At 44.0% G+C, this 26,541-nt stretch overlaps 2 protein-coding genes across 7 annotated transcripts in view; one reads left to right on the forward strand and one right to left on the reverse strand.

Annotated features, from left to right (window-relative positions):
• rtn4ip1 (reticulon 4 interacting protein 1) overlaps positions 1 to 843 on the reverse strand; it is a 50,561-nt gene extending 49,718 nt beyond the window's left edge. For all 3 annotated transcript variants that reach the window (XR_010972694.1, XM_068027057.1, XM_068027056.1), the window contains exon 1: positions 272 to 843. Coding sequence is in view for 2 of the 3 variants with exons in the window: in XM_068027057.1 (XP_067883158.1) it covers positions 272 to 545 (274 nt within the window). In the remaining variant the exon portion in view is untranslated. The remainder of the gene's footprint in view (positions 1 to 271) is intronic.
• Positions 844 to 922: 79 nt separating this feature from the next.
• The window catches only part of qrsl1 (glutaminyl-tRNA amidotransferase subunit QRSL1), a 73,291-nt gene continuing 47,672 nt past the window's right edge, over positions 923 to 26,541 (forward strand). For 2 of the 4 annotated variants that reach the window (XM_068019210.1, XM_068019187.1), the window contains exons 1-3: positions 923 to 1,067; positions 17,843 to 18,002; positions 20,138 to 20,236. In XM_068019210.1, the coding sequence (XP_067875311.1) occupies positions 1,044 to 1,067; positions 17,843 to 18,002; positions 20,138 to 20,236 (283 nt within the window). In that variant the 5' untranslated portion in view covers positions 923 to 1,043. Of the gene's footprint in view, positions 1,068 to 17,140; positions 17,255 to 17,842; positions 18,003 to 20,137; positions 20,237 to 26,541 lie in introns of all 4 variants that reach the window. The other 2 variants (XM_068019195.1, XM_068019203.1) reach the window with 2 other exon arrangements.

The following is a 26,541-nucleotide window of genomic DNA, read 5'->3' on the forward strand; positions in this document are numbered from 1 at the left end:
CAGAATGACATTAGATCACATTGCATCACATCAGTTGTTTTGCACATAATACCATCATCAGGGACTTGACAAAAAAAAATGTCAAACATTTTCCATGAGGATAATGGTTAAAAAGGCAGATCCACAACCAAACACTTCAATAACCTCTCCACACTCAATACAATGCACAGTATGAAGTACATTAATATGCAATAGTATGTAAAAGACACAACACCTACTGTTCAAAGGGATAACAAGACATTTTCAACTTCACATAAAAACATAAACTTACTTCTCATGGAAATGTCAATAGGATTTAAGCTGGAGGCATAAACTTTTATCAAAACTTCATTGGGATAACGTATCATTGGAAACAGAGAATTTTTTGTAAAACGCAGCATACTATTATTCCCATATCTATCAATCACCCAGGCTGGCATAACAGTCTGTTTGCGTGAAGAGCTGGCAATCTTTCTACAAATGACATTCTCAAAAACGTTTGCTCCAATTCTTATAGAATTATCTAAAAGTCCACTCCTAACCTTTCTACTTGCTGAATGCAACATGATGAGGTATATGACAGGACTATGAAACTGCAGCTATTACACAGCAGTAATTCAAAAATGAACAGTTACATCAATATCAAGAAAGTCAAATACGAAGTTATGCCTGAATTGTAATGCTTAGAAAAAGTCAGAGGATCAAACTTTCTATTTAATACAGATTCTGACAAGCTTCGAATGCAATGCATGAAACGTAATCGCACACATTCAGTTAAATATCAATATGCTTTCCTGGAATTGTCCCTCTCGCTAAACCCCTAACTCTCCTGCAGCTGGTCTCTACCGTCTGAACGCTTGTTAATTCCAGCTCGTCCAATCACTATTGCCTTCCTGGCTGAGCGCGTCCAATCAGCGTGCTCGTTGTTGACCGGTGGCTGCAGGGAAACAATATGGCGGCGTCCATGGTCTGTGGTTCCTGGTGATTAAACTGCGGCTGGAATCTATCCTTTAAGATATTTACAAACATAACGGTACCAACAGCTCCGGGAAACAGTTGTAAAAATGTGGGGCTGGACCCTGGGAGAAGTAAGTGGGGACGGGGGTTCAGTGGATTTTATATAGTTTTTGTGTAAAGTGAAGCAAACAAACAGTCGGAGTGAAAATCCGTTCGTTAGATGGAGAGGGAGATGAATTGAGGGTTTCTGCCTCAACTATCCTTTCAGGCAGTGAGTTCCAGATCCCCACCACCCTCTGGGTGTAGTTTCCGAGTCACCAGAGCATGGGGAGGGAACTTGACCTCTAAAGGTTAATCCGAGTTCCAGTTTCACAGGACCCATCATTATCTCTGTAATCTCCTCCAGCCCCACAAACTTCCCAGATTTCTGCACTCCTCTAAATCTGGCCGCGTGAGCAACCCCGATTTTAATCGCTTCGCCATTGGTGGCTGCGTCTTCAGTTGCCTAGGCCCTAAACTCTGGAATGCCCTCCTTACACCACACTGTCTCCTTTCCCCTTTAAGACTCTCCTTAAAATCTACAATTTCTGACTGCTTCTGGTCACTTGTTGTGAAAGCTCCTTATGCAGCTCGATAATCATAGAAAGTTTAAGGCACAGAAAGAGGCCACTTGGCCCATCGTGGCTGTGCCAGCCGAAAAACAATCCACCTATTCTAATCTCACCTTCCAGCATTTGGTACGTAGCCCTGCATATTACGTCACTTGAGGTGCATATCCAGACTCCCTTTGAATGAATTGAGGGTTTCTGCCTCAACTATCCTTTCAGGCAGTGAGTTCTAGATCCCCACCACCCTCTGGGTGAAGTATTTCCTCATCTCCCCTCTAGTTCTTCTACCAATCACTTTAAATCTATGCCTCCTAGTCACTGACCTTTATTTTTTATTTAGAGATACAGCACTGAAACAGGCCCTTCGGCCCACCGAGTCTGTGCCAACCATCAACCACCCATTTATACTAATCCTACACTAATTCCATATTCCTACCACATCCCCACCTGTCCCTATATTTCCCTACCACCTACCTATACTAGGGGCAATTGCTAATGGCCAATTTACCTATCAACCTGCAAGTCTTTGGCATGTGGGAGGAAACCGGAGCACCCGGAGGAAACCCACGCAGACACAGGGAGAACTTGCAAACTCCACACAGGCAGTACCCAGAATTGAACCCGGGTCACTGGAGCTGTGAGGCTGCGGTGCTAACCACTGCGCCACTGTGCTGCCCTAAGTTTGCTAAGGTGAATAAGCCCTTCACCTCCATTCTATCCAGGCCCCTCAAAATTTTGTATATTTCAATCAGATCTCCCCTCAGCCTTCTCTGCTCCAAGGAGAACAACCTCAGTCTATCCAATCTTTCCTCAGAGCTGCATTTTTCCAGTCCTGGCAACATCCTTGTAAATCTCCTCTGTACCCTCTCTCGTGCAGTTGCATCCTTTCTGTAATGAGGTGACAGGAACTGCACACACTACTGAAGTTGTGGCCTAACCAATCAGTTATATAGTTCCAGGATAACCTCCCTGCTCTTATATTCTATACCTCGGCTAATAAAGGGAAAGGATTCCATATGCCTTTTTAACCACCTTATCGACCCATCCTGCTACCTTCAGGGATCTGTGGGCATTCACTCCAAGATCTCCCACTTCTACACTTCTCAGTATCTTCCCATTAATCGTGTATTCCTTTGCCTTGTTTGACCTCCCCAAATGCATCACCTCACACTTCTCCAGGTTGAATTCCATTTGCCACTTTTCTGCCTATCTGACCAGACCATCAATATCTTCCAGCTATCCTCATCGCTATCTACCACAGGGCCAATCTTTGTGTCGTCTGCAAAATTCTTGATCATGCCCCCTTCATTTACTTCCAAATCGTTAATCTTCTTCTTCTTTGGCCTCCTTGTCTCGGGAGACAATGGGTAAGCGTTTGGAGGTGGTCAGTGGTTTGTGGAGCAGCGCCTGGAGTGGCTATAAAGGCCAATACTAGAGTGACAGACTCTTCCACAGGTGCTGCAGAAAAAATTGGTTGTCGGGGCTGTTACACAGTTGGCTCTCCCCTTGCGCTTCTGTCTTTTTTTCCTGCCAATTGCTAAGTCTCTTCGACTCGCCACACTTTAGCCCCGCCTTTATGGCTGCCTGCCAGCTCTGGCGATCACTGGCAACTGACTCCCACGACTTGTGATCAATGTTACAGGACTTCATGTCGCGTTTGCAGACGTCTTTAAAGCGGAGACATGATACCAGTGGCAAGCTCGCTGTACAATGTGTCTTTGGGGATCCTGCCATCTTCCATGCGGCTCACATGGCCAAGCCATCTCAAGCGCCGCTGACTCAGTAGTGTGTATAAGCTGGGGATGTTGGCCGTCTCGAGGACTTCTGTGTTGGAGATGCGGTCCTGCCACCTGATGCCAAGGATTCTCCGGAGGCAGCGAAGATGGAATGAATTGAGACGTCGCTCTTGGCTGACATACGTTGTCCAGGCCTCGCTGCCATAGAGCAAGGTACTGAGGACACAGGCTTGACACACTCGGACTTTTGTGTTCCGTGTCAGTGTGCCATTTTCCCACACTCTCTTGGCCAGTCTGGACATAACAGTGGAAGCCTTTCCCATGCGCTTGTTGATTTCTGCATCGAGAGACAGGTTACTGGTGATAGTTGAGCCTAGTTAGGTGAACACTTGAACCACTTCCAGAGCGTGGTCGCCGATATTGATGGATGGAGCATTTCGAAGGTCCTGCCCCATGATGTTCGTTTTCTTGAGGCTGATGGTGAGGCCAAATTTGTTAATATTTTCCCCAAAAAGCAGGGGACCCAGTACTGGGCCCTGTGGAACGTCACTGGAAACAGCCCTCCAGTCGCAAAACACCCCATCAACAATTACCCTTTGTTTTCTGCCACTGAGCCAGTTTTGTATCCACCTTGCTGCATTTCCCTGGATCCCATGGGATTTTATTTTTTTAACCAGTCTGCCATGTGAGACCTTGTCAAAAGCCTTGCTAAGATCCATGTAGATCACATCAACTGCACTACCCTCATCTATCTTCCTTGTTACTTCTTCAAAAAATTCAAACAAGATCTTCCCTTGACAAATCCATGCTGACCATCCTTGATTAATCTCTGACTTTCTAAGTGACAGTTTATCCTGTTTCTCAGAATATATTCCAATAATTTACCCACTACTGAGGTTAGACTGACTGGCCTATAATTATTCACTCTATCCCTCGCTCCCTTTTTAAACAGAGGTACAACATTAGCAGTTCTCCAGTCCTCCGACACCACACCTGTATCCAGTGAGGACTGGAAAATGATGGTCAGACCTTTTGCTATTTCCTCTCTTGCTTTTTTTAACAGGTGAGGGTACATTTCATCCGGCCGTGGTGATTTATCACTTTCAACAATGCTAATCCCATTAATACTTCCTCTCTCCCTATGTTTATCATATCCAATACTTCACACTCCTCCTCCTTAACTACAATATCTGCAATGTCCCCCTCTTTTGTGAAGACAGACGCAAAGTATTCATTAAGAACCATAGCAACATTTTCCACCCCTACACATAGGTTACCTTTTTGGTCTTTTATGGGCCCTACTCTCATAGAGTCGTACAGCATAGAAACAGGCCTTTCGGCCACGTCCATGCCGACCATAATGCCTATCTATACTAATCCCAGCTGCCTGCATTAATTCCATATCCCTCTTTGCCTTGCTCATTCAAGTACCTGTCCAGATGCCTCGTAAATGTCGCTGCTATTCCTGCCTCCACCACCTCCTCAGGCAGCTCATTCCAGATACCCACTATTCTTTGTGTGAACAATTTACCCCATTGATCCCCTTTAAACCTCCTCCCTCTCACCTTAAATCAATGCCCTCTAGTTTTAGTCACCCCTACCATGGGAAATAGACTCTGGCTATCTACCCTATCTATGCCCCTCATAATTTTATATACCTCTAACATGTCCCCTCTCAGCCTCCTTTGCTCCAGGGAAAACAGACCCAGCCTATCCAATCTCTCTTTATAACTCGAGCCCTCCAAACCAGGCAACATCCTTGTGAATCTTTTCTGCACCCTCTCTAGCTTAATCACATCTTTCCTGTAGTGCGGCTAGTTAAAATCCCCTACTATTACTGTCCTATTGTCCTTGCACTTCTCGGAGATTTGCCTCCATATCTGCTCTTCTATCTCCCCCTGACTGTTGAGGGGTCTATAGTACACTCCCAGCAGTGTGATTGCCCCTTTTTTGTTCCTTAACTCAATCCATTTGATGAACTTTCCAACATATCATCCCTCCTCACAGCTGTAGTAGTTTCCTTGATCAAAATTGCCACTCCTCCTCCTTTCTTGTTCCCTCCCTATCCCATATGATATCATACTGCCACATGTCTATCTGTGCCCTCAGCTCATTTGCTTTATTTGCTATACTCATTGCATTGAAATATATACCCTTGAGCACTGCCAAACATTTTAAAATTTTCTAACCTTTGTTTCGTCTGATTTCCAGACTCAGCCATTAATTTTCTGCTTTCCATTTTCATTTCTGATTTTGTCCCAACTGAGTCTATCCTCAGGTCCCCATCTCCCTGCCGAACTAGTTTAAACCCTCCTGGACAGCACTAGCAAAACGTCCCGCAAGGAATTCAGTCCCAGCTCTGTTCAGTTGCAACCCGTCCAGTCTGTACAGGTCTCATCTCCCCCAGAGCCTATCCCAAGAATCTAAAACCCTCCTTCCTGCACAACTTTCCAGCCACGCATTCATCTGTCTTATCCTTCTATTTCTATACTCACTTGCGCGTGGCACTGGGAGTAATGCGGAGATTACTACTTTTGAGGTCCTGCTTGGTAATTTCTTAACTAGTTCCCTAAATTCTGACTGCAGGACCACATCCCTCTTTCTACCTATGTCGTTGGTTCCGATGTGGACCACGACTGCTGGCTGTCCGCCCTCCTCCTTCAGGATGCTCTGCAGCCGCTCAGTGACATTCTTGACCCTGGCACCAGGGAGGCAACACATCATCCTGGATTTACGTCTGCGGCCACAGAAACGCCTGTCTGTTCCCCTGACTATTGAATCACCTATCACTATGGCTCTTCCAGTCTTCCCTGTACCCCCCTGTGCAGCTGAGCCACCCGTGGTGCCATGGACTTGGCTCTGGCTGCACTCCCCAGTGAAGCATCACTTTCCTCAATATTCAGAACTGAATACGTGTTGGAGAGTGAGAGGCACTTAGGGGTCTCCTGCACTACCTGCCTGACTCTTTTTGACTGCCTGGTGGTCCCCATTCCCTCTCTCCCTGCATACTCTTGCATAATGCTGCTGTGAAGTGCCTTGGGAGGATTTACTACCTTAAAGGTGCTTGATAAATGCAAGTTGTTGTTGTTGTTGTTGAGACCCACTTCCTGAAACCTTGTTCGTGTTCCCTCCAAACTGCTGACCATCTAGCTTTGCCTCCTGTTCCCCAAGTTAGCCAAAATTGTTAATGGTTTTCTCTCTTCAGTGTCGTCCCTCACTCCACTAAATCTGCCGTCATCACCCTCTCCTCAAAAAAACAACATTTGATCCACTGTCTTTGCTAGCTACCGCCCCATTTCCAACCTCCCTTTCCTCTCCAAAGTCCTTGAACGTGTTGTTGCCTCCCAAATCCATGCACATCTTTCCCAGAACTCCATGTTTTAATACCTCCAATCAGGTTTCCCAACCTGTTACAGTAGTGAAATAGCTTTCATCAAAGTCACAAATGACTATGTGACTGCAACAAAGGTAAACTATTCCTCTTTGTCCTTCTTGACCTATCTGCAGCCTTTGACATGGTTGACCACAGCATCCTCCTCCATCGTCTCTCCACCGTTGTCTAGCTGGGTGGGACTGCTCTCAACTGGTTCCATTTTTTTCTGTCTAATCATAGCCAGAGTATCACTTGCAATGGCTTCTCTTGCTGCTTCTACACCCTTGCCTCTGATGTCCCCCAAGAACATATCCTTGGCCCCCTCCTGTTTCTTGTCTACGTGCTGCCCCTTGGCGAAATCATCCGAAAGCGCAGCCTTAGTTTTCACATGTATACTAATGTCACCCAGCTTTGCCTCAGCACCACCTCTCTTGACGCCTCAGAACTCTTGCTAAATTATCAGACTGCTTATCCAACATCTCGTACTAGATAAGCAGAAACTTTCTACAGTGAAATATTAGGAAGATTGAAGCCATTGTTTTTGGTCACCATCACTAAGACCACCTATTTCCACCTCCGTAACATCACCTGATGCCTTTGTTACCTCTAGGTTTGACTATTCCATTGTACCCCTGGCTGATCTCCCACATTCTACCGTCTGTAAACCTGAGGCCATCCAAAACTCTGCTGCCTGTGTTTTAACTCGCACTAAGTCCTGTTCCCCTATCACCCCTGTGCACGTTGTCTTACACTGGCTCCCAGTCAAGCAACGCCTTCATTTTAAAATTCTTCTCCTTGTTTTCAAGTCTTTCCTTGGCCTCACCCCTTCCTATCTCTGTCATCTCCTCCAGTCCCAAAACCCTGTGAGGTGAAAGTGATTGCCCTTGACAGCAAGGCAGCATTTGACTGCGTGTGATATCAAGGAGCCCTAGCCAAATTGGTGTCAGTGGGAATTGGGGGAAAACTCACCCCTGGTTGGAGTCATACCCAGTACAAAGGAAGATGATTGTGGTTGTTGGAGGTCATCTCAGTCCCAGGACATCACTGCAGGAGGTCCTCAGAGTAGTGTCCTAGGTCCAACCATCTTCAGGCGCTTCATCTATGACCTTCCCTCCATCATAAGGTCAGAAGTGTAGATGTTCGCTGATGATTGTACGATGTTCGATACCATTCACAACTTCTCAGATAGTGAAGCATTCCTTGTCCATATGCAGCAAGACCTGGACAAGGCATGACTTGATAAGTGGCAAGTAACATTTGTGCCACACAGGTGCCAGGCAATGACCATCTCTAATCTCATCCAAGCATCGCCCCTTGAAATTCAACGGCATTACCATCACTGAATCCTCCAATATCAACAAGAGCAGGTCAGAGGCTCAGAATTCTGCACCTCCTGACTCCCTAAAGCCTATCCACCACCTACAGGGCACAAGTTAGGAGTGTGATGGAATGCTCTTCACTTGCCTGGATGTGTGCAGCTTCAATAACACTCAGGAAGCTCGACACCATCCAGGACAAAGCAGCCCGCTTGATCGGCACCCCATTCACTCCCTCCACCACCGACGCACAGTGGCAGCAGTGTATACCATATACTAGATTCACTGCAGCAACTCATCACGCCTCTTCGACAGCACCGTCCAAACCTGCGATCTCTTCCACCTAAAACAACAACAGCAGCAGATGCATGGGAATACCACCACCTGCAAGTTCCCCTCCAAGTCACACACCATCCTGACTTGGAACTGTGTCGCCGTTCCTTCACTGTCACTGGGTCAAAATGCTGGAACTCCCTAACAGCACGGTGGGTGTACCCGCACCACATGGACTGCAGCAGTTCAGCAAGGTGGCTCACCACCACCTTCTCAAGGGTAATTAGGGATGGCAACAACTGCTGGCCTTGCCAGCAATGCTCACATCTCATGAAACAAATAAAAATAGATATTTGCCATCATTTAATTCTGGCCTCTGGCATCCCCACTTTAATTGCTCCACCATTGGTGGCTATTTCTTCAGTTGCCTAGGCTCTAAGCTCTGGAATGCCTCCCTACATTTTTCTACCTTTCCACCTCACATCCCTCCTTTAAAACACTCCTTAAAACCTACCTCTTTGACCAAGCTTTTTGTCATCTAACCTAATATCTCCTTATGTGGCTCGTTGTCATATTTTGTTTTATAATGTTCCTGTGAAGTGCCTTGGAATGTTTTATTTTGTTAAAGGTGCTATATATAAGTTGTTGTTGAAGTGTGTTTAACTGTGAACCGGTTTAATGAATGAAATAATTTCTTTGCTTCAATATGTTATTTATATTTCCTAATGATTTCTACTTGGGGATTTAGACATACTGGTGAGCAACCTTCTCTCTAGTTTTTGTTGTTGTTGTGCTGACACACGGTAATGTAAAGGGCCCAACTTGTTCTTGGACTGCTTGGCAACTTCAGAGTTGCTGTGCGGCTGTGCAGCTTAGAAAGAACATTGCTGGTAAGCCTCCCTAACTCACTATTCAGTCATCTGTGGTATCCAGCCAGTACAGTGAGGATTTAGATAATGTCTCAGGTAGGAGGCGGCAGAAGTTCAGAAAAGAACAGAAATTCCAGAGAAGAGGATCAAGACAGCTGAAGAAAAAGTGAATGATGGGGTGAAAGGAGGAGGATGCCAAAGAGGCCATAGAGTCATGATGGCACAGAAGGAGGCCATTTGGCCCATCATGTCCATGCTGTCGCTCTAGAGCAAAGCAGTCAGTTCCATTTCCCCACTCTATTGACATAGAGCTGCAAGTTTATTTTCCTCAAGTGCCCATCCAATTTCCTTTTGAAAGCATTGATCAGCTCTGCTTCCACCACCTTCGTAGGCGCGGAGTTCCAGGTCATTGCTTAAAGTTCTTCCTCACATTCCCCCTGCATCTCTTGCCTAAAACCTTAAACCTGTGTACCCCAGTCCTTGTACCATCAGCTAATGCGAACAGCTTTACTTTGTATACCTTATCTAAGCTTGGTCACTGGGCTCCCAGTCCACTGTTAAATGGATTCTCTCAGGACAACAAAGCTGAGAAATAGGACCAACAAGAAGAATATACCAGCTCAACCTTGAAGGCTTATCCTGGGCAAAACATAAGCTACTCACAAAAGACCTCTCTGACAGGAATTTGGACATGGTCACCCTGCAAGAAACGCACCTCGTGGACCACTCCAACCATCGAGCCCACATTCCAGGGTAACAACTCATTGAAAGCAGGGATAACAAGGCATATAGCCTAGCCACCTGCATAAAGGAAAGCCTCACCAAAGACACAGAAGACCTAAAATCAGACAACCGCTACTCCATTTAAGTAGGTAAGCTGATCATCACAAATGTCTACAAGCCACCAAATGACCTTTGGCCCAACATCGTAATATAGCCTGCTGCACACCCAACCATCTACACTGGTGACTTCAACAGCTGACATCACGTGGGGGTACCCCAAGAACGACACTGCTGGAGAACAACTGTCATATTAGGCCTCTGCGCGTGACCTAAAACTTGTGTACAATGCAAAGCAGCCTGGCACATTCCATTCCGCCAGGTGGAAGAAGGACTACTCACCCGATCTTTGCTTCACGATGTGCGACTGCAATGGCCGACCACTGATGTGCTCCCAATAAGTGCTGCCCATCTTCCCCGACTCCCAACACCGCCCTACCCTCAACCACATTGGCCTCGAAATACCATCCATAAATTCAAAGCCTAAACCACACTGGAAGCAGAACGCCAACTGGGATGCCTACAGCAGATACCACCATTAACCAGATCCCACACCTTGCTGAAAACGTCAACTGCTTCACTCGATTTCTCAAACTGGCGGCCACCAAATTTGTTCCCCAGGACTTCAGAAAAACCTTCATCCCTCGTTGGAACCCAGAAAGTGAATGACTGCTGGAAGAATACAGGGAAAATGAGGACCTCAACTGGCAACAGCATTCCTATCAATGTCCTGGGGGTTACCATTGACCAGAAACTGAACTGGAACAGCCATATAAATACTGTGGCTACAAGAGCAGGTCAGAGGCTAGGAATCCTGCAGTGAGTAACTCACCTCCTGACTCCCCAAAGCCTGTCCACCATCTACAAGGCACAAGTCAGGAGTGTGATGGAATACTCTCCACTTGCCTGGATGAGTGCAGCTCCAACAACATTCAAGAAGCTTGACATCATCCAGGACAAAGCAGCCTGCTTGATTGTCACCCCATCTACAAACATTCACTCCCTCCACCACCGATGCACAAGATGCACTGCAGCAACTCATGAAGGCTCCTTCGACAGCATCTTCCAAACCCACAATCTCTACCACCTAGAAGGACAAGGGCAGCAGATGCATGGGACAACACTGTCACATCTCAGGCTGAAACGAATCACACTTTAAATCACAGCTGTAACTTGAACAAAGATTTAAGTGTTTTATTAAAGACTTCAATAGAGTTCTGTTCACTGTTCTCACTACAGCAGCATAAGTCTATTTGACCTTACAACCCCCAGCTCAGGTATTTTACCCAAAGCCACTTCGACTTTCCATTCCAAGTATGATATATTCTCCAATATTCAAGCCCACACATACAGTCACGACAACCACCACCTGCAAGTTCTCCTCCAAGCCACGCACCATCCTGACTTGGAACTATATTGTCGTTCCTTCACTGTCGCTGGGTCAAAATCCTGGAACTCCCTTTCTAACAGCATTTTGGTGTACCAACACTTCAGGAATGCAGTGGTTCAAGAAGGCAGCTCATCACCACCTTCTCAAGGGCAATTAGGGATGGGCAATAAATACTGGCCTAGTCAGCGACACCACATCCCACAAGCGAATTAAAAAAATCTCAAGTCCCTTGATGAAAGATGGCTCATAAGATGGCGGGAAACAGCAGCGAACATTGACTTCACACACTCAGGCTGAAAGGCTTGGAAACTCCTGCGCCACCTGGGAGCAGCCAAGCAACAACCACACCAGCAGCCCAGAGTCAACATTGATGCCATTGCTTCACGATCTGAATAAACTCAAAGATACTGGACAGCAGGAAAGATAAGCAGATGATGAGATGATTGTCTCTCAAGACTGTTCCAGGGCAGACAAACTTCTCAAGCCATTCCAAACATTTGGTGCCAATGCCAAGCCAAGGAAGCCACTTAATAACCCACACTACTGCCCCATCGCCCTGCTCTCAATGGTATATAAGGTCCGGGAACGCCTTCTGCTAAGCAGACTGAGTGCCGTCCTGGAAGCTGCAATGCCTCCCCAACAGGCAGGTTTTCGCACAGGCCACAACTGCTCTGAGCAAGTCCTGACACTGACTTCACATATTGAAGCCAGTTTTCAGAAAGACCTGAAGACAGCAACCGCCTTTGTTTGCTTATCCTGTGCCTGTGATACAGTGTGGTGTATAGGAATGCTGCTGAAACTCTCCAAAATCATCTGCTGTGTGAAAACCCTACAACTAATCAACTCCATGATCAGCAACCGACAGTTCCATGTATACCTTGGAGATCAAATCGGCCGCCCACACCTAACCAACAACGGCCTCCCACAGGGATCAGTTCTCATACCAGTCCTCTTCAATATATATACCAGTGACTTCCCTCCCACAAAGTCACGGCTCTTCATATATGCTGATGACTTGGCCTGGGCTTTCCAGGCTAAAGAACTTCAGGACATTGAGAAACATTCACTGAAGATCTATGTTCTCTGGAAGCCTACTTCAGAAAATGGAAACTCCACCCAGATGCCGCCAAGACTGTCATTTCAGCCTTCCACCTGAACAACTCGAAGGCCAGGGAAGAACTTCACCTCCAGTTCTGTGGCTAACCGCTCACCTACGACCCAACGCCAAAATACCTTGGCATCACTCTTGACCTTACATTGACCTACTGGCAACACTGCCAGAATACCAGAGCCAAGATCAAGGTGAGGGTGAATCTCATAAGGGAACTGGTGGATACCATCTGGGGCAGCAGAGCCAACACACAACATACTGTTTCAGTTGCCCTGGTCTGCCCAACAGCAGAGTACTGCTGCTCAACCTGGCTCAGAAGTCCCCACACAAACATGGTAAATATCCACCTCCAGAAAATGATGAGGATTACTTCTGGAGCATTAAGACTAACACAGCTCGAGTAGCTTCCTGTACTAGCACATGTTGAGCCTCCTGATGTCTACAGGGAAAACATTCTGCTCAAAGAACACCACCAGCTAACAAAGCATTCCCATTGATACAGGACCTCAAAAAAAACCCACACACTCACCTGAAATCTCATAGCCCCGACTGGAACACACTCCACACCATACAAACTGATGCCAGCCCCACCCCTCAATGATGCACCACCGAGCTGACTGTTAACATCACCAACCGCAACCTGGTAACTGACCTGAATGATGAAGTCCCAGGTTTCAACCTCCCACGGAGCATTTGGACAACCCGCAACCATTTGAGGATGGGCCAGAGAAGATGTGGCCACTTGCTGCACAAGTGGAACATGAAGACCAGCCCAAATTGTGACTGTGGCTATCCGTGTTAGACCATGGCCTACATTGAACTCTTTCCCTGAGAGATCCATTCCTGGTGGCATCACAACCATTCACACTGCATCAGCTGAAACCTTTGAATGGATTGTTAACCTCGACATCGAACTATAACTGCTTCCCCAGCCAAACGAATATATATAATCTTGTACACCTCCATCAAATCTCCCCTCAATCTCTTTTGCTCCAAAGAGAACAATCCCAGCTTCTCCAACCTAACCTTGTAACTAAAATCCCTCATCCCTGGAACCATTCTGGTAAATCTCCTTTCAAGGACCTTCACATCCTTCCTAAAGTGTGGTGACCAGACTTGGACACAATACTCCAGATGTAGCCTCATCAGAGTTTTATAAAGATTCATCATAGCTTCCCTGCTTTTGTACTCAATACCCCTATTTCTGAAGCCCAATATCTCATTTGCTTTGTTAACTAGTCACCGTTTAACAATAACTCCCTTCCCTATTTTACAGGTGGGATACTTTGACAAAGGCCCTTCAAAATTTGAAATAATATCACTGTAACTGTATACTTGAAAACAGGACATTTGCTCATTCCATCCGATGTATGGGATAAAACAGCATTTCTTTGGACTGGACGTATCAGAACATTGTGAGAATGTTGCCAAATATGTTGTGCAGAATACAAATGCTGCTGTCGCAGACTGGTCAGTTATTACAACGCGGGTAATTCTGACTTGTGACAGCTAATGTATATCAGACATTGCCATACTAGTGTCAGCAACTAACTTCACATCACCCTGCTGGACAACACTTAGCTAGCAACAGCTCTTTGAATTGGGACACAGCAATGTTCAAACTGACATAGTTGAGATGGAAGATAATCTGAAATTGGGTAAAATCGGTTTTGACCCAGATTTTTAAAAAAATAATTGAAACCCTAGAGCTTGCAGAATTCAACATTATGCAGATAACTCTGACATGCTGTATTTCATAGACTATGTGTAAAGATTTTTTAAAAACTAGCTCTCCCCATCACTTATTCCCACATGGCATATAAATTATAGCTTCTTCACTCAAAGATTTGCCTATTAACTAGTGAATCTGGAACTGTTCAACATCTGAAAATTACTAATGTATGAATAAAATTCTCTTGCAATTCAGTCTGAACTGCATTTAGAATAGGTTTTTAAAAAAAAACTTCCACCAATGTTCTCCTTTCTTGTTCCTTTAAATGCATTGAGTCCTTAATAGGTGCAGTTGCACAGTCGCCATCATTTCTGCTACCCAATGGCCATTGTTCTTGTAGAAGCCTAAATAGAGAACAATGATAGGATATCCAACTGTAGGAGGATATCACATTCAAGACTGATTTAAAATCTGACATTTACGTACACATGTACACTTCTTGTAGAGGATGCTGAATAACTCTGAGTTGGAACCTAGGCCATTTTCTCCTCCCTATTACGGAGGTACTGAAATCAATTGTCACACTACTAGCAGTCCAGCTGAGATCAACTGTCTGTACAGTCTGGGGCTGGAGGTCAAACCTGACCCTTCCTTTAAAGACTGGTTTAGATACTGCCTTTACCAGCTAAGTGATGAAATAATGTTTTGAATTATTATTGGTTACTGCCTAGCTTTTGGCCCTCCATTCATCATGACACTTCTGGAGCTATCAATCTGCTTAACTATTCTGTCATGCAGACCCCAATCTGCCAAGAATGAGGCGTATTAAATTCGCCATATGAGCATTGATTTTAAACTGTTGCTGGAGTGAAGAAATAACTTGTTAAAGATCACCAGACAATTGGCTGGAAGAACATTTGCTTAGATAAAAGAATACTCCCTGATCCAATTAACCCAAATGGATTTTAATCACCAGACATTGAAGGTGTAAGGAAGCACATTCCAGCGACTGCTAAGATGATACAATCCACAAAGCCAGGACTGGTTAACCCAGCTGGTCACATGACTAACTGGCTGCTCCAGGTTTTTTTTGAACTAGCCACAGGACAGTTTGCAACTGAAGCTGGAACAAGCAAGCCTCTCTCCTGGCTCTCTCTCACTTTCTCCCACGCCACCGGACCCATGGAAGACACGTAAACCTCAAGAGAAAAGACTCTGACTCGAGGCAAGTTGAAGCGTGAACTGGGCCCCAACGAACAGCAGGATTTACCGGCAACCAAAGACATCACATTGAACTTAAAGGACTGTAATTATAATCCCAATATTGCGTCAAACTTTTCCCCTTTATTCTTTTCTGTCTCTATATGCGTGTATTTATCGTGTATGCATGCTAGCATGGTCGCATCACATATTCGTAGTCATTAACCGGATTAGAGTTTAAGATGAATAAACTTCCACCTTTCTTGTTTAAATCTAAGGAAACCTGTCTGATTTCTTTGACTTACAATTGGAAAGTGGTGAACAAGGATTCACTGAGGGAAAGCTAAAACACGGTGTTTTTGAAATTAAACCCTGTTACGGTTAAAACAGGCAAAGGCTGAGAGGGAATCCCTCGACCCTTTCTCACCTGGTCGTAACAATTCCTTCTCTGCCTTTGAAGCCCTTTCTCCCAATAAATTCTTTCCCCTTTCCCCTCCTGGTCTTTCTCTGCTATGGCTCTATTCTTTGCTGGCTCAAGTCCACGGGGCACAGACTACAGTGTATCTGGTGTATAACTGGTTTAGCTATTCATCTTGAGATCTAGCTGTATCACATCAAGGGCTAAAGGGTATTGCTGTCATCTGCCGACACTGCTCACTGCAGCAGGATTATCTTAGAATGCAAAGACAACAGCCAGATTCTTTTCTCCACCACCTGTCACCTTAAACCCTTCTCCCCTCCCCCCTCCACCCTCACGTCCAACAACTAGTGTGACTATTCAGCTGCTACTTCTGCTATATCCACCTATTCCCATACCCACCAAACTTTCTCAAAGCCCCTTACTACATGAGCCCTTAACCCACATCTGTCTTTAGTTACTCTCCTATTCCCCATGTGCCCATTCTGAACTTACCTTGTCCATGCGATCCACCTGTTCTCTCAACCCTATTTCCACTAAACCACGACAACTCAATGTCCTTGCCTGGTCTCCACGCTAGCTGTCATTGTAAATGTTTCCCTCTTTTCAGGTACTGTTATTTTACCATTCAAAACCACTGTCATCAACCCCACTCAAAAAAAAAAACTCATCCTTGGCCTCCCTTGTGTTATTGCCTCCCAAATCAGTGTCACTCTATGTTTGAATCACATGGCGTTGCAACATCCCTTATCAAAATCACAATTGTTCTCCCATGTGATTGTGGCTGTACTGCACTATCTCTGCTCGTCCTTCTTGACCTTTCTGTAGCCTTTGACATGTCAGCCATACCATCCTCCTCCAATACCTTCTCTCTGTTGCCTAGCTCAGTGGCTGCCCTCACTTAGTTCCATTCTTACCTATCTGTTTGTAACCAGAGTACCTTCAGCAATGACTTCTTTTCCCAACCCTGCAACATTACCTCTGAAGTCCCCCAAAGGGCTTTCCTTGGTCCTCTCTTCATCTGCATGATGCTCCTTGGAGACATCATCTGAAGACATGTATGCTGGCATCCAGAACTCTTCTGCCTTGACCCCTCCACTGCCTAGGTATTGTCAGATTGCTTGTCCGTCATCCTCCGGTTAAACATTAGAAAGACCTAAGCCGTCAACTTTAGTCGTCACCACGGACTCTGCATCCTCACCATCAATTCTCTCTCATTCAGGTCATCTTTTGTTATCATCTAATGAATAAGCTCCAAGTTCAGAAAAAATTCAGTTGGGTGAGGAGTGTCTTTTGCTTTTACCTGAAAACTCGGAATCCTAACGCAAGCTGATCTCCATATAAGAAACTTTCTGAGATAATGTCAATAATGCAAGTAGAGCTATTGGCTGGACAGAGCTTCTAGATTTGTGATCAAAATAGATTTCTGATTTTACATGTTTTGGCACCTTTACCTAGTACATTATAGAGCGGACAGAAGTATGACTGAGGATTTCAGTGATGACAAAACTTCCTTGAAATGAAATAGCAGCTCTGCTGCTGTCGACTGCCAGGGCTACACATTTCAGACAGGTAGGCTGGTGAAGCATGAGTACAACAGATACTGTGAGCTCACTATCTGATCCAAAGGCAGGGAAATGTAGCTTGACTGAAGAACTGTTTCCCTATATTTTTAAAAAGAAATACAAAACTAACCTCCCAGGAATTGCGACTGTGTTAACTTTATATATGTACAATATATTGGTATTTAAATTTTACTGCTGATGTAATAAACTGAATGCAGTCAGCAACTTCGAACAAAAAGGCATGACCTCAAAAATCAGGAAACACAAGCTGATCAAAAAGTTCATTGTGAAGGGACTGCTTGTTTAAGGTCTTCGACCCGCCAGTGATCAGTTCCATTCTATCAAAAAGGGAGCTGACAGATTTCTGTTGCAGGAGAATATAGTAAGCTGAAGTCTCGGATTTAATGGTGATCGATTACATGGAGTGGTGGGGACTCGGTAGACAAGTGCTCACTGGGAATTGCCTGCAACACCAGCCCATTAGATAGAAAGGCATCAATGTGTTGGATTGCCTTTACTTATCCTACAGATATTTGTGTGAGGCTGTCAGTATTCTTTGCAGCCTAATAACCTTTCACCTTTGTTAAAATTATAGGTTTCTCTAGCTTTAAGAGAAGGTCGAATCAGTCCAACCGAGCTGTGCCAGAGATGTCTTTCTTTAATCAGGGGCACAAAATTCCTGAATGCCTATATTACTGTTCCTGAAGAGCTTGCCATGAAACAGGCTAGAGAAGCAGAGAAAAGGTTGCAAAGAGGTAACGTAGAGCTTTAGCTAAAATTTCTTAGCAACTTGAATGCAGGAATGCTTATTTTAAATTAAGCTACACTACATTTGAACCTTGTTATTGCAAAAGTGCTTCCTTTTAAAAAAATGTTTTGATGACTTGTGTTAAAACTGAAAAGATTCCATGGATGTGGTTTTGTTACCAAGTTCACCGAAAGGATACTTGAGATGTTTAAAAAAACCTGTGCTGGAAGTCATGTGCTTTGGGCTTAGTAAACAACAGAACCCTTGGTAACCTGGGAAAAAATGGTTACAGAGAAGCCAGATTTTAAGGTTTGTGGAGGTCAGGAGGTCGACTCTCTGTTTGGGGTTTGGATATTGTTTTCAGTGCAGTTGGGTATGAACGGTTTGAAGACAGTTGGTGTTTTTTCCTGCCAGCTCACCTCTTTCCATACCCCTTTGAAGAAATCCTGCAAAGATTCAGTGTGGAAGAGCTAAAATCCCTGGTGCTGCATAGCTCCTGAGAAGCTGGAAAAAAAAGTCCTGCAATTCAAGTGTGTGCTGGCGGAAAACCCTAATGCCACATTTCTCCCAGAAAGCCTAATAAAATAATTCTCAACAGCTCCAGAATGGACTGCTTCTGAAACAGTCCCAGTGACCCATCTCCGTATACCCCAATGCCAGACCAAAAAAGAGACAACTGACTTCCTTCCATTTTTCTTTTTTTTTCTTTTTCGTCAAGAATTAGCAAGTATTTGGCCAAAATAGTCTATTTTTTGTCTTTTTTTTTGGTAACAGACCTCTGCAGAGAGAACTTCTGTACTTTTTCCCAGTGTGTGTGAGTGTAATTAGGGAATTTTAAGAAGGGAACTTTCATATTTCAATCTGTGTGTTGATGCTTTGCTTCATTACTGGTTAAGTATTGTTTTATAATAAACTGATAATTTTGTTGTTTATTAAAGAAACCTGGTTGATGTATTTTATTCTGGGATAAAAATTAGAGTGTATGATTGGCTATACTGGTAACTGGGTAAACATTTAAATAAAAGTTGTGACCTGTGGAGAAGTGGAACTAGAAAAGACAGTACACTCCTCCCACCTCGGTCGTAACATTGTTGAAATTCCATAACAAATCTTGCTTCAAACTTGTTCATTTTTGGATCGATATAATCTTACTTTTCTTTTTTCCTTCCGTATTGGCATGACAATGTCATGACAAAGAGTGTCTGTTTGTTTTGCTTAAACTATATGCTCTGTGCTCTATATTCCTATCAGTTTATTGACCAGTTAATAAGATTTTAACTATCCATTGCGGCAAACGGTATTTTGCACTTGTGGGCCTAAAGTAAGCACAAATGAGGTGACGAAAGATTAGAAAGATATAATTAAATTTCATTTATCTTGGACCTTTTATGACCATAGGACATCCCAATTCATTACTTTGGAAGCATAGTCACTGTTTTGTAGGAAAATGCCGTAGTCTCAAGAACATTAATGAGATAAATGTCCAGATAGACTTATTTTTGGTGATGCTGGTTGAGAGACAAATGTTCGTCGTAACACCAGAAGGACTTCCAGCTCCTTTTCAAATAATGCCATGAATCTTTTATGCCCTTCTTAACAGGCAGAAGTGGTCTTGATTTAATGCCTCATCAGAAAGACAGAACCTCTAACAATGTAGCGCACCTACAGTACTGCACTGGAAGTATTAGTCCCTGCAGTTGAGTCCATAATCCTCCAGCCTGTTGACTCAAAGGCAGGAGTACTACCAATTAAGCTGTCACTTTTTAAATCTGTATTTGAGTGTTCAATTCAAATTATTTGAGACAAATTGAGATAACTCTAATTTGGGAACATTAAATGGATTAAAAACTGGTATGTCTTTTAACTATCCTGCTTTCCCACCCTAAGAATAAAGTTTTAAATAAATAAATGAAATAAAAGTAAATTTATTTTGATGACCACACACAATTCTGCAGCCAATCTGGAAGACATCTGCTATTCTGCAAAGAACCACAAGGAGGTGCATGGCAGCTACCCTACTAACTAGAACTACTCTGTCAAATTCAATTTGCTTTGTAATTTAGTCTGATAAAATAAAAGGTATCACATGGGGCATTGAGCTGTGTTTCACTATAGTAACATTTTTGCTTCATATTCATCCAGGAAAACCTCTAGGACCCTTAGATGGGATACCAATTGCTGTTAAGGATAACTTCAGCACAGCTGGTATTGAGACCACATGTGCATCAAATATGTTAAAAGGTAAAGGCATTTTAAAAAGCAGTTTAGGTTATTTTTGAAGCAAATTATGATGTAATGGTAAATAAAACATCAGTCAGCCTATTTTAATATTTCTGCATCGATTTCAGTCTCTTCCAAGCATTCTGTGTGAGTTAAATGACCTGTACTTTGAGAGTTACTGAAGCCTTATCACATCCAGGTTTAATTTCTTAAATGTTCTTCTGTCATCTGATATGCACATTTGCATTTTGTTCAGAATGCTGTAGCCTAACATTTTTCACCCACTAAAAGTCCCTCCTTTCTTTCTGTAATGCTTCAGAAATTTTTTTGACCATGGATTTCGGAAGGCGTTATGTTTAAGTATTGTGCTTTAATAAAACACAGTGAGACATTCAAAGCCCACCCACTTGCACAGAATTAAAGCCTTGTCCTATGTCTTCGCACAGTTTTAAGAAGCCACGGGGAGGAGAGCTTGAGGTTTTAATGGGTCACGCATCGAAAAGCTCTCCATAATGACATTAAGCAATTTATTATCTTGGCCCAAGTGCCCCAGCAAATATTTACACTCACTTTGGTGTGCGATATTTTATTCATAGAGGCATGGAATGCGGTGTTTTTATTCGTTCATGGGATGAGGGCATTGCTGGCTAGGCCAGCATTTATTGACTATCCACAATTGCCCTTGAGAAGGCGGTGGTGAGTCACCTTCTTGAACTGCTGCAGTCCATGTGGTGTAGGTACACCCACAGTGGTATTAGGAAGGGAGATCCAGGAGTTTGACCCAGTGACAGTGAATGAATGACAACAGAGTTCCAAGTCAGGATGGTGTGTACCCTGGAGGGGAACTTGCAGGTGATGGTGTTCCCATGAATCTGGTGCCCTAGTTCTCCGAGGTGGTAGAGGTCGCGGATTTGGAAGGTGCTGTGGGAGGAGCTTTGGCGAGTTGCTGCAGTGCATCTTGTAGAATGTGGTGTCTGTTCAGAGAACTCTTGGGGGCAGATGGAGTTGGTTTGTTTGACAGACTTGCTGGCCAATCTGTACAGAAACACTGCCAGAATTAACAAGAGGAAAGGAAAAAAAATTGAAACGAGTCAGGCTTTTAAACAAGACCTGGACTACGAACACTCGAACATACGAATTAGGAGCAGGAGTAGGCCCCTCGAACCTGCTCTGCCATTCAATAAGTTCATGGCTAAACTGATTCCTCCACATTTCCATCTACCTCGATAACCTTTCACTCCCTTGCTTATCAAAAATCTATCTACCTCTGCCTTAAAAATGTTTAAAGACTCTGCTTCCACCTTCTTTTGAGGAAGAGAATTCGAAAGACTCACGACCCTCTGAGAGAAACAATTTCTCCTCTTCTCTGTCTTAAATGGGTGACCCCTTATTTTTAAACAGTCACCCCTAGTTGTAGGTTCTCCCACAAGGGGAAACATCCTTTCCACATCCACCCTGTCAAGCCCCCTCCAGCAGATACAAGCCTATCCTGTCCAATCTTTCCTCATAAGGCAGCCAGCCTATTCCAGGTATTAGTCTGGCTAACCTTCTCTGTACTGTCTCCAACGCATTTACATCATTCCTTAAATAAGGAGATCAATACTGTACACAGTACTCCAGATGTGGTCTCACCAATGCCCTGTATAGCTGAAGCATAACCTCCTACTTTTGTATTCAATTCCCCTTGCGATAAACAATAACATTCTATTAGCTTTCCTAATTACGTGCTGAACCTGCATACTAACCTTTCGCGATTCATGCACCAGGACACCCAGATCCCTCTGCATCTCAGAGCTCTGCAATCTCACCATTTAGATAATATGCTTTTTTATTCTTCCTGCCAAAATGGACAATTTCACACTTTCCCACATTGTACTCCATTTGCCAGATCTTTGCCCACCCACTTAACCTATCTATATCCCTTTGTAGCCTCCTTATGTCCTCTTCACAACTTACTTTCCTACCTATCTTTGTGTCATCAGCAAATTTAGCAACCATACCTTCGGTCCCTTCATCCAAGTCGTTTATAAATTGTAAAAAGTTAAGGCCCCAGCACAGATCACTGTAGCACACCACTCATTACATCTTGTCAACCAGAAAATTACCCATTTCTGCCTACTCTCTGTTTCCTGTTAGCTAGCCAATCTTCTATCCATGCCAATATGTTATCCCCTACACCATGAGCTTTTATTTTCTGCAATAATCTTTGATGTGGCACCTTATAAAATGCCTTCTGGAAATCTCAATAATCTTTGATGTGGCACCTTTTCAAATGCCTTCTGGAAATCTAAGTACAATACATCCACCGGTTCCCCTTCATCCACTGCACATGTAACTCCCTCAAAGAACTCCAATAAATTGGTTAAACATGATTTCCCTTTCACAAAACCATGTTGACTCTGCCTGATTACCTTGCATTTTTCTAAGTGCCGTACTATAATGTCTTTAATAATAGCTTCTAACATTTCCCTATGACAGATGTTAAGCTGACTGGCCTGTAGTTTCCTGCTTTCTGTCTCCTTCCCTTTTTGAATAAAGGAGTTACATTCACTATTTTCCAATCTAATGGAACCTTCCCCGCATCTAGGGAATTTAGAAGAGTAAGAGGCAACTTGATTGAATCATATAAGATCCTGAGGGGTCTTGACAGGGTGGATGTGGAAAGGATGTTTCCCCTTGTGGGAGGGAGAATCTAGAACTGGGGTCACTGTTTAAAACTAAGGGGTCACACATTTAAGACAAAGAAGAGGAGAAATTGTTTCTCTCAGAGGGTTGTAAGTCTTTGGAATTCTCTTCCTCAAATGAAGGTGGAAGCAGAGTGTTTGAATATTGGAATATCCAGAGTCTTAGAATTTTGGAAAATTAAAACAAATGCATCAACTATCTCACTAGCCACTTCTTTTAACACCCTAGAATGAAGTCCATCAGGACCCGCGGACTTGTCAGCCCGCAGTTCCAACAATTTGTTCAGTACCACTTCCCTGGTGACGGGAAGCTAGAATATAGTAGGTCAGTTTTTTTTTACAGTTAGAAATTGTCTCAAAAGAAAGATAATGTTAAAAAAAACAAATAAGTCACCCCAGAAAAGGAACAGATTGCATGGATTGTTATTTTCCCCTGATTTTTTGTGGAGGGAACTAAGATCGAGTGAAGTCACTGCAATTTGTATTTTCATTTGTTGTTTGTACAATTAAGCAGCATAATGATTTGGACCTGGCCTCGTGTCACTAAGTGTTTCTCAGTCCTCTTTCGGAAAGATTAGAAAAGCGCATGTGAGGGCATATGAAAGATATAATGTCCAGTCTAGACCAAGGATGTCCTCAATACCCCAGGGTTAAGCTTTCGGAAAGTTAGATGTTGAAAGTATAGGCACACTCCTGAACATAAGACACTCGCTATACCCAAGAGAATATCTAACATCATCATTCCCATCCTTTCCAAGCTCTACCCATTCCCTGTGACTCATCAAATTAACCCATCAAAGATCTTCTACAATTTTTTTCCTTGCAGGTGCTTATTCATTTCTTTTGAAAGCCACGACTGAATCTGCCCCTACCTCACTCAGGCAGTCCAGTCCAGATCCTAACCACTTACTGTTACTGTTGGTTCTTTTGCCAATCCTCTGGTTCTTGACCCTTCTGCCAATAACAACAATAACTTATTTTTATGTAACATATTTAACATAATAAAATATCCCAAGGTGCTTTACAAGAGCCTCCAAAGGAGATATTAGGTCAGAAGACTGAAAGCTTGGCCAAAGTGACAGGTTTTAAGGAGTGTCTTAAAGGCAGAGAGGTGCAGGGAGGGTATTACAGAGCTTGGGGCCTAGGCAGCTGAAGATGCAACCATCAATGGTGGGGAGCGATTAAAATCGGGGCTGTTCAAGAGGCCAGAATTAAAAGGAGCACAGCTATCTTGGAGCCTTGTGGGGCTGGAGGAGATTACAGAAATAGGGAGGGGCAAAGCCATGGAGGGATTTGAAAACAAGGACGGCACAGTGGCGCAGTGGTTAGCACCGCAGCCTCACAGCTCCAGGGACCCGGGTTCGATTCTGGGTACTGCCTGTGTGGAGTTTGCAAGTTCTCCCTGTGTCTGCGTGGGTTTTCCTCGGGTGCTCCGGTTTCCTCCCACAGCCAAAGACTTGCAGGTGATAGGTAAATTGGCCATTGTAAATTGCCCCTAGTGTAGGGAGGTGATGGGGAATATGGGATTACTGTAGGGTTAGTATAAATGGGTGCTTGTTGGTCGGCACAGACTCGGTGGGCCGAAGAGCCTGTTTCAGTGCTGTATCTCTAAATAAAAAAAATAAAACCAAGACGTTGCTTGACCAGGACCCACTGTAGGTCAGCGAGCATAGGGGTGATAGGGGAACAGGACATGGTGCAAGTTAAGGCATGGGCAGCAGATTTTGGATGACCTCAAGTTCACACAGAGTAGAATGTGGGAGGCCAATCAGAAGTGCGTTGCAATCGTCAAGTCTAGAGGTAATGAAGGCATGACTGAGGGTTTCAGCAGCAAATGAGCTGAGACAGGAGGGAAGTTAGGAGGTGCATCTAGGCAATCTTAGTGATGGCACAAATATGAGGTCAGAAGCGCATCTCGGGATTAAATATGACATCAAGGTTGCGAACAGACTGGATTAATCTCAGACTGTTGCCAGGGAGGGGAATGGAGTTAGTAGCTAGGGAATGGCATTTAGAGAGGGTACTGAAAACAATGGCTTCAGTCTTCCCAGTATTTCATTGGAGGAAATTTCGAGGGGCAGCATGTTGACGAGAATTAGGAGGGGGCCAAGGATAGATCCTTGGGGGATACCAGAGGTCACAGTGCAGCAGCAGGAAGAGAAGCCATTCCAAGTGATTCTCTGGCTATGATTAGATAGATAAGAATGGAACCAGGTTAGAACAGTTTTTCTCTATCTAGACCCCTCATTTATGTGAAACCTCTATCAAATCTCCTCTCAACCTTCTCTTCTCTAAGGAGAAATAGCCCCAGCTTCTCTACTCTATCCCTGTAATTGAAGTCCCTCATCCCTGGAATCATTAAATCTTTTCTGCATCTCTCTAAAAGCCTTACATTCTTCCTAAAGTGTGGTACCCAGAACTGGACAGAATACTCCAATTGATGCCGAACCAGTGTTTTGTACAGGTTCAACATCCTTGCTTTTGTAGTCTCCGCCTCTATTTATAAAGCTCAGGATCCTGTATGTTTTGTGTCACTGAACAAGTAATCCAGAGGCCCAGGCTAATGTCCTGGGGACACGGGTTCAAATCCCACTACGGCAGCTGCTGAAACGTAAATTCAATTAATTAATAAAGTCAATTAATTAATTAGAAAAAATCTGGAATGGGATGCTAGTCTCAGTAATGATGCCATGAAACTATCAAGATTGTTGCAAAAACCCATCTGGTTCACTGATGTCCTTCAGGGAAGGAAATCTACTGTCCATACCTGGTCTGGCCTACATGTGACTCCGGACCCACAGCAATGTGGTTAACTCTTAACTGCCCTCTGAAATGGCTTACCAAGCCACTTGGTTGTCAAGAGAAATTAGGGATGGGCAACAAATGCTGGCCTTGCCAGCGAGCCCACATCCCATGAAAGAATAGAATAACATTTTTAACCACTTTCTCAGCCTGTCCTGCCACTTCAACAATTTGTGCTTATATACCCCAAGTCCCTCTGTTCCTGCACACCCTTTATTTTACATTGCCTCTCCTCATTCTTCCTACCAAAATGTATCACTTCACACTTCCCTGCATTAAATTTCATCTTCCACATGTCTGTCCTTTCCACCAAGTCCTTTTGAAGTTTTGTGTCAGCTGCAAATTTTGAAATTGTGCCCTGTACACCCAAGTGAAATATAGATCAGGAAAAGCAGTGGTCCTAGTACCGACCCCTGGGGAACCCCACTGTATGCTTTCCTCCAGTCTGAAAAACAACCGTTCACCACTACTCTGTTTCTTATCACCCAGCCAACTTTAGAACTATGCTGCCACTTTCCCTTTTATTCCATGGACTTCAACTGTGCTGACAACCTGTATTGTGGCACTTTAACATCTTTTGGCAATCCATGTACACCACACCAACTGCATTAGTCTCATCGACTCTCTCTGTTACCTCATCAAAACACTCAATCAAGTTAGTTAAACATGATTTGCCCTTAACAAATCCGTGCTGGTTTTCCCTAATTAATCCATACTTATTCAAGTGTCTGTTTATTTTGTCCTGGATTATTGTTAAAGCTTTCCCGCCACCAAGGTTAAACTGACTGGCCTGTAATTGCTGTGTTTATCCTTGTATCCTTTTTGAGCATGGGTGTAACA

Source organism: Heterodontus francisci, chromosome 3 (assembly GCF_036365525.1).
Source record: "Heterodontus francisci isolate sHetFra1 chromosome 3, sHetFra1.hap1, whole genome shotgun sequence".
In the NCBI taxonomy this organism is placed as follows: domain Eukaryota; kingdom Metazoa; phylum Chordata; class Chondrichthyes; order Heterodontiformes; family Heterodontidae; genus Heterodontus; species Heterodontus francisci.